Consider the following 17116-nt stretch of genomic DNA (forward strand, 5'->3'; position numbering starts at 1 on the left):
ATGCATGTTATAGGAGACATTAAATAGTGTCTAGTCATTCCATCGATTATTTAGAAATTATTTTCTGTCTTTTATTTTCGCAAAGCACAAAAATGATATTAATCACGCACAAAAGCTCTAAACATTTCAAAATACTTTTACACAAATTAAAGAGTCCATTTTGACATTGTTTGCTATTTTATATTCTGATTTGATCTGACCAAATAGAATAAAAGGCGAAAACTATCAACTCTACTAAAAACAAGGAGTTAACAAGAATAGTTCGTATCTGTAGTCCTCACCTAACAGAAAATGGTTCAATTAAAGAAAATCGATTGTGTAGCGGTTTCTAACGCGATTTTCTAGCAGATTGGAATAAAGTCCTCATGTTATCTCTCTAAGCTGAAAACTCTTAAACGTGCTCTTTTTACAAATGAACCATGGCTCATTTTCGCAAATTAAAAGCTACGGTAAATGTCTAGAAAAAAAAATATTATTTTCACCATCGTTTAAAAAAAAGGAATAAATTTATTTACAGTATGCATGCTATATATATATATATATATATATATATATATATATATATATATATATATATATATATATATATATATACATATATATGACGCCTGGTGGCTGAGAGGTAGCGCTTCGCAATCCCGTGCCACAGGTCCTGGGGTTGACTCAGCCATTCATCCCCTCAGTGGGTCTATAAATGTGTACCGAGCATGCTTGGGAACTAGACACTGGGGGTCCCGCGTTCGGCTGACCACCTGACCGGAACATCTGCTCCTGCACCCCATAGCCTAAGGTCAAGAATACTGAGATGGGCACAGTAGGCCTTGGCCCTCTATGGGCTGTCGTCCCATTGAGTTTAGTTTATATATATATATATATATATATATATATATATATATATATATATATATATATATATATATATATATATATATATATATATATATATATATATATATATATATATATATATATATACATACATATATATGCATACGCTACTGGCCATTAAAATTGCTGCACCAGGAAGGTGACACACCCCAAACTTGAAATTTGTAGGATGGATAAGGCGTGTTGTGGTATGCAAATGGTTAGCTTATCAGCGCATTCATGCAATGCAGGCGGCGGCGGTAGCGAGACCTACAATGCGTATAAAAGAAGAGATTTGACAGTAAGTTTCTCATACAGAAATTGAATTCAAGCTTTGTTCTTGGGTAAAAAAGTTCTTATTATGCCTCGTGTAAGAAGGAGAAATGCCTACCAGCACGAGTCTGAGTTTGATTGAGGTCGAATTGTGGCCTACTGGGATTGTGGTTTATAATACCGAAGTATTACTTCTCGCGTTGGTCGACATCCCATGACTGTTAACAGAATATTGAATCGATGTGTTCATGGTGGTCATATGGAACGCCGTGCAGGATCTGCGCTGCCCCCCATCACTAACAGCCGAGAAAACAGACATGTTATCCACGTGGCCTTAAGGGATTCTACTGCCACGTCACGAACAAATGGGGTCATTTGTAAGACAACAAGTGTCTGCACGAATAGTTCGACAACGTTTGCAGCAGCATGGACTTGTCAGCACGGTAACCATGGTTTCGGCTACCCTTGACGCTGCATCACAAGCAGAAGAGCCTCCAATGGTGTGATCAACGACGAACCTGGAAACAGGAATGGCATGACGTCGTCTTTTCAGATAAATCCAGGTTCTGTATACAGCATCATGATGGTCGCATCCGTGTTTGGTGACATCGTAGAGAACGCCCATTGGCAGCTGGCATTCGACATAGTCATACTGGCCCATCTCCTGGAGTAATGGTAAGGAGTGCCATTGGATACACGTTTTGATCACCTCCAGTTCGCATTGTCGTCTTTTTGAGCTGCAGCCGTTTCATTTCTGATGTGTTAGGGCCAGTTGCACTGCCTAATCTTCGAGGCCTCATAACAGCAGGACAATGCATTACCGCATGTTGCCCGCACTGTCCTGACCTTCCTTGACACAGAACATGCTGGCTTGTTGCTCTGGCCAGCGTGTTCTCCAGATCTCTCAACTATTGAAAACGTCTGGTCAATAGTTGCCCAACGACTGGAACGCCACCACTCGTCAGTTACTACGGTCGATGAATTGTGCTGCATGGAATGCTGTACCCGTCCATGCTATCCAATATCCGTTCGATTCGATGCCTAGGAGAATAACTGCTGATATTACTGCCAGGGGAAGCTTGTCTAAGCACAGATTCCTTAGGATCTAAACATCCAAAAATCCTGAAAATTTAATCACTTGTTCTTCTACACTTGTTCTTTCAACTATAATGTATGTGCCCAATAAATATCTTTCTGTTACTTGCATTCCTTCCTGATGTAGCAATTTTAATGGTCAGTAATGCGTGTGCATATATATAAAGTACAAAATCAGATAAATCGTTTAAACTTTGCATTATAATATAATTTGCTCGCTTGTTGCTCTGGCCAGCACGTTCTCCAGATCTCTCACCTATCGAAAACGTCTGGTCAATAGTTGTCCAACGACTGGAACGCCACCACTCGTCAGTTACTACAGTCGATGAATTGTGCTGCATGGAATGCTGTACCCGTCCATGCTATCCAATATCCGTTCGATTCGATGCCTAGGAGAATAACTGCTGATATAACTGCCAGGGGAAGCTTGTCTGAGCACTGATTCCTTAGGATCTAAACATCTAACATTTGTTAAATTAAACCGATCAAGTTGAAATAATAGCATCGTATAACCAAATTTTAGAAGCATTAATATGTACTACAAAATGATTCAGCCTGGCACCATACTAAATTTGCAGTAAATTTGAACTCTAAAAGTGTTTAATAAGGCACAAATCTCAAACTGTGCATTTTATTTCAATTATATAATAAATATAGCAAAAGAAAAGAAAAATATGACTAGATTTTGATCAGCAATTAAACATAAGAGTTTTTTAGTGTTTATTGTTTAGTGTTTATAAAGCCTAATAAATAAGGTGTTCTCCATAGGTGTTTAGTTCTCCCATAACTAAAGAACTGGAAATAAAATCACTGTTTTACCTTTCCAATTTAGTATTCAGAGAACAGAAATCCCTCAAGGAGATTTTCCAACAAAAATGTTTTTTTTAAATATTATTAAGGAGAGTTTTCAAATATCCGTGTAGAAATTTTGCTACCAGTTTTGGGAGGACGCTGATCAGCTTACTAATAATGAATGTTTACATCTTTTACTTCTTTTTAATGAGTGACTTCTTTCGTACAACCATCACTGAAACTAATCACCATGTAACGAATCAATTGAATTCATTTATAACACTTAGAGTCTACTTGCATGGACTGCTCCAAAACTGATCAGCTCATACCAATATCTATACTAATTTTTGCAAAAGTTTGAATTAATGTTTGAATGTTATAATTTTCTTTTTTTAGGAACTCGATCCTCTTCTTTACGAAAACATTGGTTTTAATCATCTAATGCTTGGAGCAACACAATCTATCTTTTTTTTCTGCTGTATACCATTTCTCTGGGTTGCCAAAAATTTACTACAAAACATTGGAGAAGCTAGTCTTATATCAGCAGCATTTGCTTTTCATGCTATTCATCTAGCTGGACTCTCTTTCGTCGAGGAATGGGACCACTGGTGGTGGGCTACACCCTTCGAAGCAATGAAAGCTTTTACAATACCTATTCTTTGGCTGGCTTTAGTTGCTTCAGCAGAACATAATAATTCCAAAGGAAAACGCATCGCTATGCATTATGTTCTCGCAGTTGCTCATTTTGGCATTGGTAAGCTGGTATTAAATTCTATAAAAAAATCTAAATATATGAATTGTAGATTTATATTTTCTTTTAATATTTAATTCATAACGTATGTATTTTGTTTAAAGCATGAAAATTTAATATTTCTGTTAAATAAATGGGACCTGTAAATTAGGGATTTTCAATTAGTAAGAATCCTATTATTAATAGTTAAGCATACTTTTCTAGAACTAAGTTCAGTGCAGATGAGTCAAACAATAGTGAAAAGAATTCATGCAGTTTAAGGCAAGCAAGTGTTACCAAATTAGAAGAAAAAATGTTACCTTGCCTGTTACATGCAAAGTTTTTCCCTTTCTCCAACAAGAACATAATAATTATAATTATACATATATGATGTACTTAAACATAGAGCTATGCAAATATACAGGTTTGAATTACTCCGTGTGTAAATATCAATAAAATTTGCCCCTTGGTGAACGTGTACGGAATGCCCTAAGACTAGAAATGTTTAGTTCCAAATAATCTATTACAGCTAATTAATTAAAACAGATTTTTTTTAAATTCCAAAATAAACAAATTGCAAATATACATTTAACAAACATTTGAGAAAAGCCTTCTTTGACTGTACTAGTGCATTCGCATTCTTTTGATTAAATTTTCAATTGGTCTTTGGCATAATTTTATAATAACACTATTTTTCATATTCTTCTTCAAAACTAAGGTGATAATGGTCTTTTTAAATAAAAAATTTGACATTTAAACTATCCAGGAAAAGAAGTCCACGATATTGGCGTTTAACTTTTAATTCCCACATGGGAGCATGCGCAAAAAAGGATTCAGAAAAATTTTTCATTAGTGCGTGCAGTCAAAGGTATAGACAGCAAAATTCGACAGATCAACCAAACTTATAGCTCCCCCCCCCCTACACAATATTTCAAAGTATCTTCTTCACAATTAAACAAAAAATTTGGTATATTGCAAAAATAACTAGACTTTTTGCTTCATTTTTCAAATTTTCTGCTCTTGAATTGATACCTTTCTGTTGATTTCTCTGAACAAAAATAATTTAAGTTCTTTTCGTTTTTTTTCTTATTTTTAATTAAGTAAACACACTGATATAGGTAGTATTTACTATTGATGATTCCTTTTAACAAAATAAGATTGCGTATGTTAGTGTAAGACTTCGCACTACATCTCACCTCTTACTACTGGGAGCTTTGTTCAGAATATTTAAATGACCACAGCCTAAACAAACTTGAACTAAAGAGTTTTGAATAAATGATGCCTTATTCTCGCTTTTTTTTAAATAATTAATTATTTAAAATTGATAAAAATATGCTTGCGAATCAGGATTTTAGATTTACTTAGGTTCTACAACATAAAATGTCTAGACATATAGATTGCTCGTTAGTGGAATTCTCAGCTGAGTAACATGCTAAAAATTCTCACATATTTTATGACGAACTTTAAGTACAATCACTGCATAATTTATTATTTAGAGTTTTTAAATTGAAAGAAAATCATAGAAAAAAATGTTTTGGGGACATATTCCTGTTGTTACTTTAAATTCCATCGTTAATTTTTTTCAAATTCATTTAAATGATATTAAGCATATATAGTACCTATAAAATAGATATTAAACTCATAATTTTTAGCTTTAACTTATTGATGTGTATTTTCAGGCATTAATTTGATGCTTAAGTCAATGAAAAATTGAAGAACAAAAAAACTAACTAAAAACAAATTTGGCAAATCTATTGACATCAACAATAGCTTAGCATCTCAGAAGCATATAATCAAAAAGTGCTCGAATAAATGAAGAAGCGATTTTTATTCTATTCCTCTTAAATTTAAGCGAATTTTAAATCGGAATCTTTGCATTTCTTCCTACAAGATGACGCTCCAGTTAAGTCCATTTACCACTATAATTTTAATATCTATAGTCTGGTCTGTGGTCAGTTAAATAAAGTCCTATTTCAGTGGACGAACCAGTCCTGGATGCGCATGGATCGGTGTCTCTTATTATTAGCTTGATGGAAAATGAAGCTACGATTTAAACTGAAGGTGTTCTCAAAGATATCTTCGTAATGAACTCTAGTTCCAGTTCTTGATATCCACCTATGGGAAGTAATGTTCAAAAGAGAGACGCGTTCCCAAACCATTGCACTTAAAGCCCATCATTGATTAAATTTAAAATTTTTTTTAATTCTTATGGTAATTCGAAAAACGTGGAAACGCCACACTAATTCAGCTCAGAAGTTTTAAATAGTTTTTCATAACAATGGAAGAATATATGTTTAAAGTAAACAAAAATCTTATTTCAGTGCTCTGACTACTACATTTTTTATGTGTTTCAGAAGCACTCTACAAACACAAACTATTTTTAGCATTGCACATTTAATTTAGAACATTACTATACCATGATTGTCTTTGTTACTTTAAATTTTAAAACTGTTTTCGATATTTTTAGGTAAAATGATCGGTTGTCCATTTGTTTTATACTTAGAAGAGTCTTATTCCATGAGCATTTCCTACAGAACAATGTCATGCGTCTGTATCATCATATCCATTTCGTATTTAATCTTTCATCACTGTTTTTTGAAGCCCAGGCATCGTAAAATTATTGCTGAGAGATGTGCATTGCAAAGTAAGTCATTACAGTATTTTTATGTCGATGACCAGTGTTACATTAAAATTCAAATTAACAATGAGTCGACTTATACTTTTCAAACGGCAGCACATTGGTGAATGGGAACACTGATTTAATGATTCACTCAAAAAAGAATTTTTAATGACTTAATCAAAATTAATCAAAAATAGTACTTTAATCAAAGATATATATGCCTTAATAAAATAAAATATTAATATTAGTTGTCATTAAGTTATAATGAAAAATTTAATGAAAAAAATCCTAATTTGTGGATAAGTAAATAAAAAATATGAAAATAAATTATTAAAAATTAAGGTAGTCAATAAATTAAAATTTTGGTTGATGGAAATTTCTCGAAAATTTATCATTACTTAAATTATGTTATTATATAAGTTAAGACACATTTTAGTGAAAGAAATTATTAGATGCATGAACTACATAAAATTTTGGCTACAATTGATCGAAATGGTAATTCATTAACATTATTTTGCAACAACCCACATTTGAATTGTCCCAGTAAACAGCGAAAATATTAAAAAAATGTGCCGAAGACACTAGAAGAAACCAGTGCCGAAGAACAGCCTGTGCCAAAGACACTAGAAGAAACCAAAGAACACCATGAGTTCAGGAGCATCCGGTAACGGAAAATTTTATTTATGTTAGTGGGTGTAAATAATATCTTTTACATCAGCATCTCGATGGAGGAGAGCTGATTTGGATCATAAGGTTCTCAAGTGAAGCCAACAAAATGGTCGTCACTTCCGTAGGCAGGATAGATCAAGTTAAGCAAAGAAACATCGCTGTTCGTTGTTGAAGTAGAATTGAACCGCTATTAATGGAGGGTCAGCAGAATTCGTCGACATTTAATTCCGAAATGTAGGAAGGATGGCATCCCTCACAAAATGAACCCGAGTTCTGGAACAATCATCCTCAAGCTAGTCACAAATCGGAGGAAGAGGTAATTGGTGGAACATTTAAGAATAAACGGCAAGAATTCTAAAGTAACTTCAGAACACAAGGATCGATTTGATGACAATCGAGAAGGCAGCTAGATCGCGCAGTCGGAGTAATCCCGAACAACCATCATGAAATCCCCGGACTGGGGCGGGTGAAAAAAATTTGTTAGCTGTTGCAACTTATTGCTCGATAAGGGTGTGAATGTGTTCATTGCAGGGATGTCTCAATATTTATACCAGAGCTTATTTCTTCCTTAAAAAATTAACGTTCTACACAAACTTGTTTTAGCTTTTTTCGGCAGATTTTTATTTTTGGAAGAGTCAGAGAAGAAGCAAGTTACACCTAAACCAAACCAATGACGAAATCGCACTACAGAGGTACACGAACAGATGCACCTTGCAGACTAGGAATTTCCAAGTGTCAAACTTCAAAGGGAGAGAGGGTAGAAATTGCAAAATGCAATTTAGTGACCAGATGTCGCATTACACCCAATGCAAAACAAAATTTGGAAGAAATTTTTCCTTTCTTTAATCAAATTTTAAATTACAAATTATTAATCAAAACAACAAAACAAAAAAATATTGCTTAGCAAATTAAGAGAAAAGGGAAAAATATTAATAAAAAAATTCAATGACCCGATGTCACAATATCAAAATTTTATTTGCTTCTAAATATAAAGTTTGCATAATATTGACGTTTTTATTTTATGTTTTCGAACTTTATATGAAAGATCTTTTTTTCTTGCAAATATGTTCCCTTAAATGAAATTACTGAAAAATATTTTTAATTTCATTTATTTAAAACAAAAAATTTCGAGCATTGGAAGATAGCAACATTTAAACACGTTTTAAGTTAGATTGTGGGAAAACAGATAACCTATTACTGATATACTTATAACTACCTCGTTTTCAAACAGGATGTACAGATGTAGTTTTGACCTGTTGATAAAAATGAACGATTCCTGTTAAGCAAAAATATCTTTTAAAATGACTCTTAGCATAACTATAGCATAGAGCAGTTTTATTCCTTATCCATGAACACAAAATAAATTAATTAATTTACAAAAGTAATCAAGTTAATTAAATTAGCATTCCCATTATTTTAAACAGAAAATAATGTAACAGTTTAACGTGATCCTATGAAAAAAATTAACCAAACTCTGTTGCCTCTTTAATTTTGAAACTAATTAATTTGATAACATTTAATATAGTTTCTTCATCTCTTACAGGACAATCAATGCATGGTTCCTCTCTCTTACTCGTTGAACGAATGCCTATTAATGGTTTAGTAAGCCCAAGAAACAACAACTGAAAACAACTATTACTTATTAAGTTGCTTTTAATTCATCCGTCTTAAGTAAAAATAGTATATACTTTATAAAGTATGTGTTACTGTGGAACTGTGCTACTGTGAAACTGTGTGTGAATTCTATAAGAAATGTATAAGCTGAAACTTTTTTTACTAATTCATTAATAAATTCTATTTTTTGCCGGCAATCTTAAAATAGGCATTCAATTAAAATTAATTTCATCATCCCCAATGTTTTAATTTCATTCCTTTATTTTTTTAAGGTAAATTTGGTGCTATTTTCTATTGAATAGAAATTGAATAGGCTATTCATAATATCTACTCTCACTGCAAATTAAAATGTATTTATATGTTTTAAGTGCCTCTTCTTTTTGGCATATAAAATTTAAATAATTAAAGAAGCAAACAAATATTTTTTTTGAAATACCTCTTTAGGATTCCTAAGATTTTCATTTTGCAAAGCATAAAATGTCAGAATGTGTCTGTTCAATATGGATTAAAAAGAGAAAAAGAGAGAAAGATTCTCAATCTGAAATATTAAGTGACATTATTTAATAAAAGATCCATTTCTTTCAAACCTACTTCAATCTTCAAACAATTATATCGTCTTTTTCACTGCATTTTTATTTGACATAGAACAAATCTTTTTTTACATGGTTAAAGGTGACTGTAGAAGAATATGAGTGGTTTTTCGGTTTCTGAAAACCCATTTCATATTTAGATGAGCGGATTAAAAAAAAAACTAGTTTAAAAAGAATTCCCTATTCTTTGTTGGAAACCCTATTCTAAACTAAGTTACAAATAGGGAGCTTCTTCGTCAGATTACATCTTTGTAAGTTTCCAAATATGATAATCTTGATTGTGAACCTTTGTTGAACTCAACTGAAGACTCAACATCAAAGGTTTTTATTATAACTGACCTTTTGTGACGTTCTGAACTTCAGGATGTACCCTCCAATATTTTGGTATAATTAATAATTATACATAATAGTAATTATACATATTTAATAATAATTACAAATTGCAAGGTTAACGTAGCTTGTCCCTTGAAGCAATATTCTCGAGCTACTTATTTCGTTGATATCGAAGCGAGTATGTAAATAATTGCTCTATGGAACTACTATCATCCGTAAGATATTTATTATATAATTTGAGTTTATAAATTCCATATAAGTATTCTTTTCAGCTATTTATATTTTTAAGTACAAAGTTGCTTTGTTAAAATGAAAACTGTCTTAGCCATGAATCGGCTGTATTACTTGATTTAAGAATTTTTGAGATTAATGTTTAAAATATTTTTTACACAAATATAAATGAAGATATTTCTGCATTCATTGTATTTATACTTTTGAAAAGTAAACACTAATATTGTAAAATTTGTACACAACATTTTATGACATAATGAGAAGGATAAGAAAATAATTAAAAACTTCAAAAGTAATTGGTTTCATATCACTCTCAATCGAAAACTACATCCATATACAGCTAACTTTTTTTACAATACATTGTTTTTACTTAATTTTAAGTTTATATATAAGTATTTTTAATTAAATTTCAGATGTTTAACTCATTTTTGCAGTAAACATAATTAATGGTTGAAGTGCTGATTCAGTACTACCTTCTAACATCTATTGTATAATGTTATATTTACTAAGACTTACTTTAAGAATGAAAAGCAGTATTTAATACAGTCGGATAAGATTCACTACATAATAGTTCTAAGTGAAAAATATGCTTTAAAACTCTATCATCTTGCAAGAATTTCCTTTTTTACAGACTTTTTTTATAAATAATAATCAAAATTAATTTATCAAAGTATTATTTACTTTATAACGTGCAATGTTTCCAAGACATAATTTTTTTCCATCTTTTTCAGAGAGTTAAACTTATATTTTAATTTATTGATAAATTAAATATATCTAAATTATATTTATGTATCGTTTTTTCCTTAATTTTTGAAATTGGTTTGTTGAACTAAAAAAAATTGATTTCAAAATTGACAAACGTGGCAAGCTACCAGACTGTGATATAATTTATTTCATCATTGAACAAAGTCCATTACATTCGTGTTTTTTAAATATGCATGCTTCACTCATTTTTTTTTTTAAATTCCAAAAACATTATGTGATTATTTCATGCGTTTCAAACATTTTCATTGCATTGAAGCTTTGTAAACTGTGCAATAATTTTATTATTTGCTATAATTTTATGTACTTTTTTTAGTTTGTTTAACTTAAAAATGATTAATTTTATGTGTTACAATTTGAACAAAGTCTTTGGAAATTTTTCTTGTTTCATAATTTTATATTCTTAATGTATATATTTTACTTTTTTGTTATATTTTCATTTTTGTTTTTGTTTTTCATCGTGATTGCATGCAAACTTTTTTTATTATTTGAATAAGTTTCGTAAAATCTAAATGTTTTCTAACATGATCGCGGTCTGTCTTAATTTTTGTAAATTGCCAAAAAGGGAGTTTTTCTATGCTTCAATTTTAGAATTATTTAGATGAATGGGGAGTGGTGACAAACCAGAGAAATATGTAAATACTGCCCTAGCAAAAGCTGTAAATGCTGTGTTAAAAGGTTTACTATTGTTCTGTTAAAAGTAATTTCTATTTTTACAATAAAAAAATTTCTGAAAAAGTATAGTTTCATTTTGTTCTATGTTAGATAACATACACTTTGAAATGTAATCAGTATTAAAAATGCCTAACAATTAACCGCAATGTTAATTAATCATTTAATATTTATTAAAATTAAATCTAATTTATAATCACTGCAAGATCACAATTATATTTAAGTCTAAATTCTTGTACTGCAAAATCCTTGTAACACAATTTTTTCTAAATGTTACAACGCGGAAAAGAACTAATACTTGAGAGATTCATGTACAGTCCTGCAGGTTAACGTATGCACTAAACTAACGGATCAAGTGCAGTTTAAAGATCTGCGTCATGGACAATTGCAGTTTGTATATCAACGTACGTGAACTTGCGTGCATGAACGTACGTGAAATTACGAAATCTCTACATGCAGAATTGATTGAAGCTAGAAACTTAATGGCAAATTATTGTGCAGTGTGGCATAAAAACAGACCATCCTGAATAACTTTTGATCTAATGATCGTATTTTCCCTTTCTAGAGCTCAATCCAGGGGGTGCTAATTAATTAGTGCATACGACGTTTTAAGTTAGCACAAAAAACGTACTTAATCTGAATGAACAAACCATTTTTCAATGGAATAGGATATCAGGCCCTCAAAATATAGAAAGAAGTCGCAATCTAGGAAATATGCTCCCCATAGTTAGGCCAGGAGAGCGATCCAAAGTTTGGAACCCCTAATGTTAATTTTATGTTTTGCGCATTTCGCCATGTCTTAAGAACTTTTTAAACGAATTGAAAAGCGTTTGCATACAATTATGAAATTTGTTTATCCAAAGATATTTTTATGCAAAAAAATATATAGTAAATATTTAATATTTCTTATTATTTTATTTATAGTCGAAAAAAATTTGAATTGTAAGATGTAAAATTTTTTCATCATCCATTTTCACATGCTAAATTAAAAAATTTGAAGGAAATTGGTTGAATAGTTTCTGAGAAATAAAATTTTAAAAATGTCGTATGTTTAAAATTTGAAAAATTATTCAACCAATTTCGTTCACGATTTGTATTTTGCCATGCAAAATTAGATTCATTAAAATTGGTAAAAAAAACTTTATACCTTAAAAAGAAAATATTTTTCGGTTGTTATTAAATACAGTAACTATTTTTTATTAAATAAAATAACTATAAAATATTTTTAAAAAAATTTTGCGTGAAATTATCTTTCGATATGCGAATTTTATATCTGTGTGTAAAAATTTTTCATTTCTCGTAAGAAGTTCTTGAGATATTGCGAAATACGCAGAAAATAAAATTAACAATAGGGGGTCCAAACTTTGATCGCTCTTCTAACCAAACTTTGGAAACCATATTTCCCAGATTCCGGCTACTCCCTATATTTTGGGGTCAGAAATCCGATTTCCGTAAAAAAAAAAGGTCTGTTTATTCAGTGAAGGTACGTTTTTATATCTGATTTCGTAACTTAAAATACTCTCTACTAATTAACTAGCATGTTTCTGTTCACCCCCTCGAATCATTAAGATAGAGTCCTAGAACATGAAGTTCCGATTAGTAGATCAAAAGTTATTTAGGGTGGTCCGTTTTTCTTCTTCCTCTTTTTTTTTTTTTTTTTCTTTTTTTTTGCAGTGAACATTATATTTTAATCTAGATAGACTGTTTTTAAAAATTTATACTAGGAAAACAATTAAGGTTAAAAAAAATTCTGGAAGCATACTTCAATTATGTGTAAGGGAATAAATTTAGCCTTCCAGAGTTTCTGTCTTTAGTTTTAAGGAATTTCAATAAATTTCGTTGCAAACAGTAAACCTGTAAATCAATATAAAACCTGTTAATAACAAGTCAAAATGTCCACTCTCAGATGCTATCACATTTAATCAACGAGGAAAGTTTTGATTTATAAACGCACAACGAAAAAAAAATTACAACTCCATCCATAGTAAAGTTATTGAACTAAAACCATAAATCCTTTAGGGAAAATTTATAGCTTTTTACATGAATTTGCTATTAAAAAAAAAGAACGAAAAGAAAGAGAGTCTTTATATTCGACTTCTTTTTTTCTGTATGAACTTTTTTTACAATTATTATTATTTTTCTGTAATTATTTTTATAATTTTTTTTAACATTGTCTTTTTTTCAGCTCTAATTTCCAAATATTGACATTTTTAAAATTTTAAATTTACTGTCAGGAAGGGTGGTAGGTAGCCTCCCACACGGTAAAAAATTCTGGATCCAATTACGTTAAAAAGTACTGGCACTCAGGGTGCGGGTACTTTTCACTATTTAGCGGAACGTATTGCGGAACAAAAAAATTGGATTTACCGTTATTCTTACAGTAATGATTACAGAAAAATTACTGAATCACCCTAATTAAATAAATATTACTGTGAAAATTACGGTAAAACTAGATTTTAAGGATGATACTAAATTTTTTCCAGCAATTCAAATTAAACATTTTTTTTACTTATAATCAGTTTTGAGCAGCTTTCATTCAGACTAAATTTTAAGTTTTTTTTATAACAAACTGAGAGATAAATAAAACTAGAGTTAATTAAATCAATTTATTAAATAATATTCCAAGTAATACCGTGGCAATGTAAAAACCGAATTTGGTGTTGAATTGCGTGTTATTTGAAGTTAATACCACACAGGGTGTCACTAACAATGGATAAATCAAATGTCATTCGTGTGCTGCTGTCGTTTTTGACTGTTCTATAAATTTTGGAAATTAATGGTAAATTGTGATGTTAGTTTTGTTAGAAGTGATATAATAGACGATATCCAGCTACTTATCATGTTAATTTCCTTAACAACTTTGTTTCTGAAGATATGAGCTTTCTTTAATTTTTGGTCTATGATGGTCATCGAAACTTTAGCTATCGACCTATTAGCTAAGCAGGATTAGAGTTGATTATTTGTCAAGCTATTCCAATCCTCTTGTCGGTTTGATTACCATAGCCTATTTATAAAACCAAGTAAATTTCAATTCTCTTTACTTTTTAAAAGAGAATTGTAGTTGATTATTTGCCACGTGTCGGATTGTTTTGACAAAACTAATCAGAGCCAAGTTAATACCAAGAACGTTTAAATCCTCTTTCCCTATTGAGCAGAATATTGAGTTTGGTCAATTAGTTTCTAAGTAATTTCAATCTTCTTGCCGTATTGATCTGACAAACTGATTTAAACTGTTATAAGAGGCATGTAAGTTTTTAGTTGTATAATAAAAATATTTATGCTTTTATAAGAAGATTTATATAAATTTGTAAACTTTATAAAATTATTTTAGAATATTTTACTTCTATTCATTTCTGTTTTATTAACCCCTTCCTTCTCGCTCTCGTGAAAATGACGGGGTGGGGTTTCGCCCTCTATTTCTCGCTCCCGTGATATATCCAGGCTGGAGTGTGCAGTAGTAACGTGCCAATAAGAATAAAACTAATTCATTTCTTTTGCCTGGAAAGCATTTTATTTCTCATTTTACACACCAGATGAATGACAGTACCAGGATATTTTGAAGGTAATTGTTGATAGTCAGAGAAGAGATGAAAACAATAAGAGATGTAGGAAGGAAACTCAGTACTACTGTCCAGATTGCGACGTTGGGCTCTATATCGCATGCCTTGAAATTTATCACAGAAGAAAAAAATTACTAATCTTTATTTATATTATACGTAAGTTAAATAAAATTCTTTTTTAATGTTTAAAATACATATTTTTTAAATTTTCCTTGCTTGCTGGAAAACCAACATTAAGTCATAGTATGTTAGTTTTTCCTAAAAATTTAATTTTTTTAAAATTACAAGCTAAAAAAAAATCAAAAATTTAAAATGAATATATTTATATATTGTTCATACACATATTTTTCTATAATTTTCAAGGATAACAAATAGGTACTTTTATGACTGTTTTATTGAAAATTAACCGATCGTTAAGGGGTTAAGCCTAGTTCGAATTCATATTAACATTCTCTCTGTGCTATGTGATAACTAATTTTATTTTAAGAAAGAGTGTATATAAGATTCTTAAATTTATTAACCTTTGCTGTATAATGTATCATAGAATTAACTTTACAGTAAGATATGATACACATAAATTTTATGTGCATCATATCTTACTGTAATTAGAAAGTTTAGTGTTACTGAATAACAAACATAGTGGCAGCTACTTTACACCATATAGTGTAAGGGAACATTCTATTTGTTTCACTATACCACAAACTATCGTTGGTTTTGGTATAGTGTAACATTTAGTGAAGCACCACTTTAGTGTGAAGTAGTTGCCACCATTTTTGGTGTTCAGATACGCAAAAACTTTTTACGCTGTAGCAGAAAAAAATGTTTTGATTTTAAATGAAAAATTTTTTTTAAATTTTCTTTATTTTTATCTTCATTTTGTTTTTAAACTTATAAAAATATCTGAAGAAGTTAGAAGTCTAAAAACAATTTTTTTAAAGGGAAGGGTAATATTTCCACTTAAGAGTGCCAAAATTTGAGAAACTCATTTTTAAATTGAGCTGCACCAAGCAGATTTCGTTGAACACTTTTGATTTTAGATTTATTACATTTTATCACAATGTAACATTTAAATTTTCCAGTGTATCAAAAACTTATCACGCTTTTATGTTTGATGTAACCAAAGTGAATTATAAATATCATAAATCAGACAGCACGAGTTGGAAGCATCAACTTAAAAATCAAATAAAATAAATGACAGGATATGTATTGTCTGCAAAAGTAATTTACCAAATAAGTTACAGTAGAGAAAGGATGAATGATTTCTCACCGTTTTCCTTTTTAAAAGCAATTTTAAATAGTTAACGTGGGACGAATAATAAAATGAAACATTGTATAATCAATAAACTTGAAGAAAAAATTTGTTTTTAGAGAACCCACTGCTAAAATGGTCGATTATAAATTATTGATTTAAATTTGAAATTGAGAATTAAAAACGATTAAAGCTCGATTTAATCACCTTAAAAAGGCATAGCGACAAAATTACAACAATGATGAACACACTTTCACAAACCAAATATAGAAATCAAAGAAATAAATTACCTTTTGAAAGCATACAGTTATTTTTTAAAATACAATAAACTTGTTAAACCAATTTAATAAAATTTATACCAATTTAATAAAAATAATATAATCCAAAAAATATTAATCGACTTTTCATATCAATCAAAGCTGAACCCTGTCCCGCCCCCGTCAGGGGGCATCCGGGGAATGGATAGTGTTTTCAATGTGAATGTAAGCAATAACAATCTCAAGCTCGATACCTGCTCTAGTTCCGGCTAAAAAGTTTGCAACTGCTTACTACATGTTATTCTGAGAGGTGATATTTTCAAACAAATAATTTTGCTTTCATCAAAAGAAGTAAATTAGATAATTTCTGAGCTCAAATTTGCCGTATTTCATAAGACATTAATGTTTTTAAGTAATTCTGATGAGTTTAAAGAGAAAATTTGTTTTAGTTATTTATAGATATACTGTTTAAAAAGGTGACATGGTTGCTAGATTTTGAATAACTCGCTTTTTGGCAATCCTGATTTGACCTCTCTCCATTTGTTTATTACTGTTTGTTTTTGTTGCAAGCTGTGCACCATCTTACGTTCGTGTTAACACTTTTAGCATTGCAAACACAAGTTTTGTTAGCATTATAAACACAAGTAATAAGTAATCAAATGCCACGTTTGCAAGAATCTCAAAACACAATTTTGCCAAATGGCTTTAAAATACAACGGAAACAGTAACCCGGAAATTTAGGCGGTATCGAGCTTGCAGCGTTCCCTAGTGTAGAAAATACCAGCCATACTGTAGACTCAAA

The 17116-nt window shown here is 30.6% G+C and overlaps 1 protein-coding gene across 1 annotated transcript in view; it reads left to right on the plus strand.

Annotated features, from left to right (window-relative positions):
- LOC107456898 (uncharacterized) overlaps window positions 1-9248 on the plus strand; it is a 31726-nt gene extending 22478 nt beyond the window's left edge. The window contains exons 6-8 of the mRNA XM_043040070.3: window positions 3424-3781; window positions 6225-6401; window positions 8590-9248. Coding sequence (XP_042896004.2) covers window positions 3424-3781; window positions 6225-6401; window positions 8590-8672 — 618 coding nt within the window. The 3' untranslated portion in view covers window positions 8673-9248. The remainder of the gene's footprint in view (window positions 1-3423; window positions 3782-6224; window positions 6402-8589) is intronic.
- Window positions 9249-17116: the final 7868 nt, after the last annotated feature.

Source organism: Parasteatoda tepidariorum, chromosome 11 (genome assembly GCF_982258835.1).
Source record: "Parasteatoda tepidariorum strain Cologne lab strain chromosome 11, Ptep-v5.0, whole genome shotgun sequence".
In the NCBI taxonomy this organism is placed as follows: Eukaryota; Metazoa; Arthropoda; class Arachnida; order Araneae; family Theridiidae; genus Parasteatoda; species Parasteatoda tepidariorum.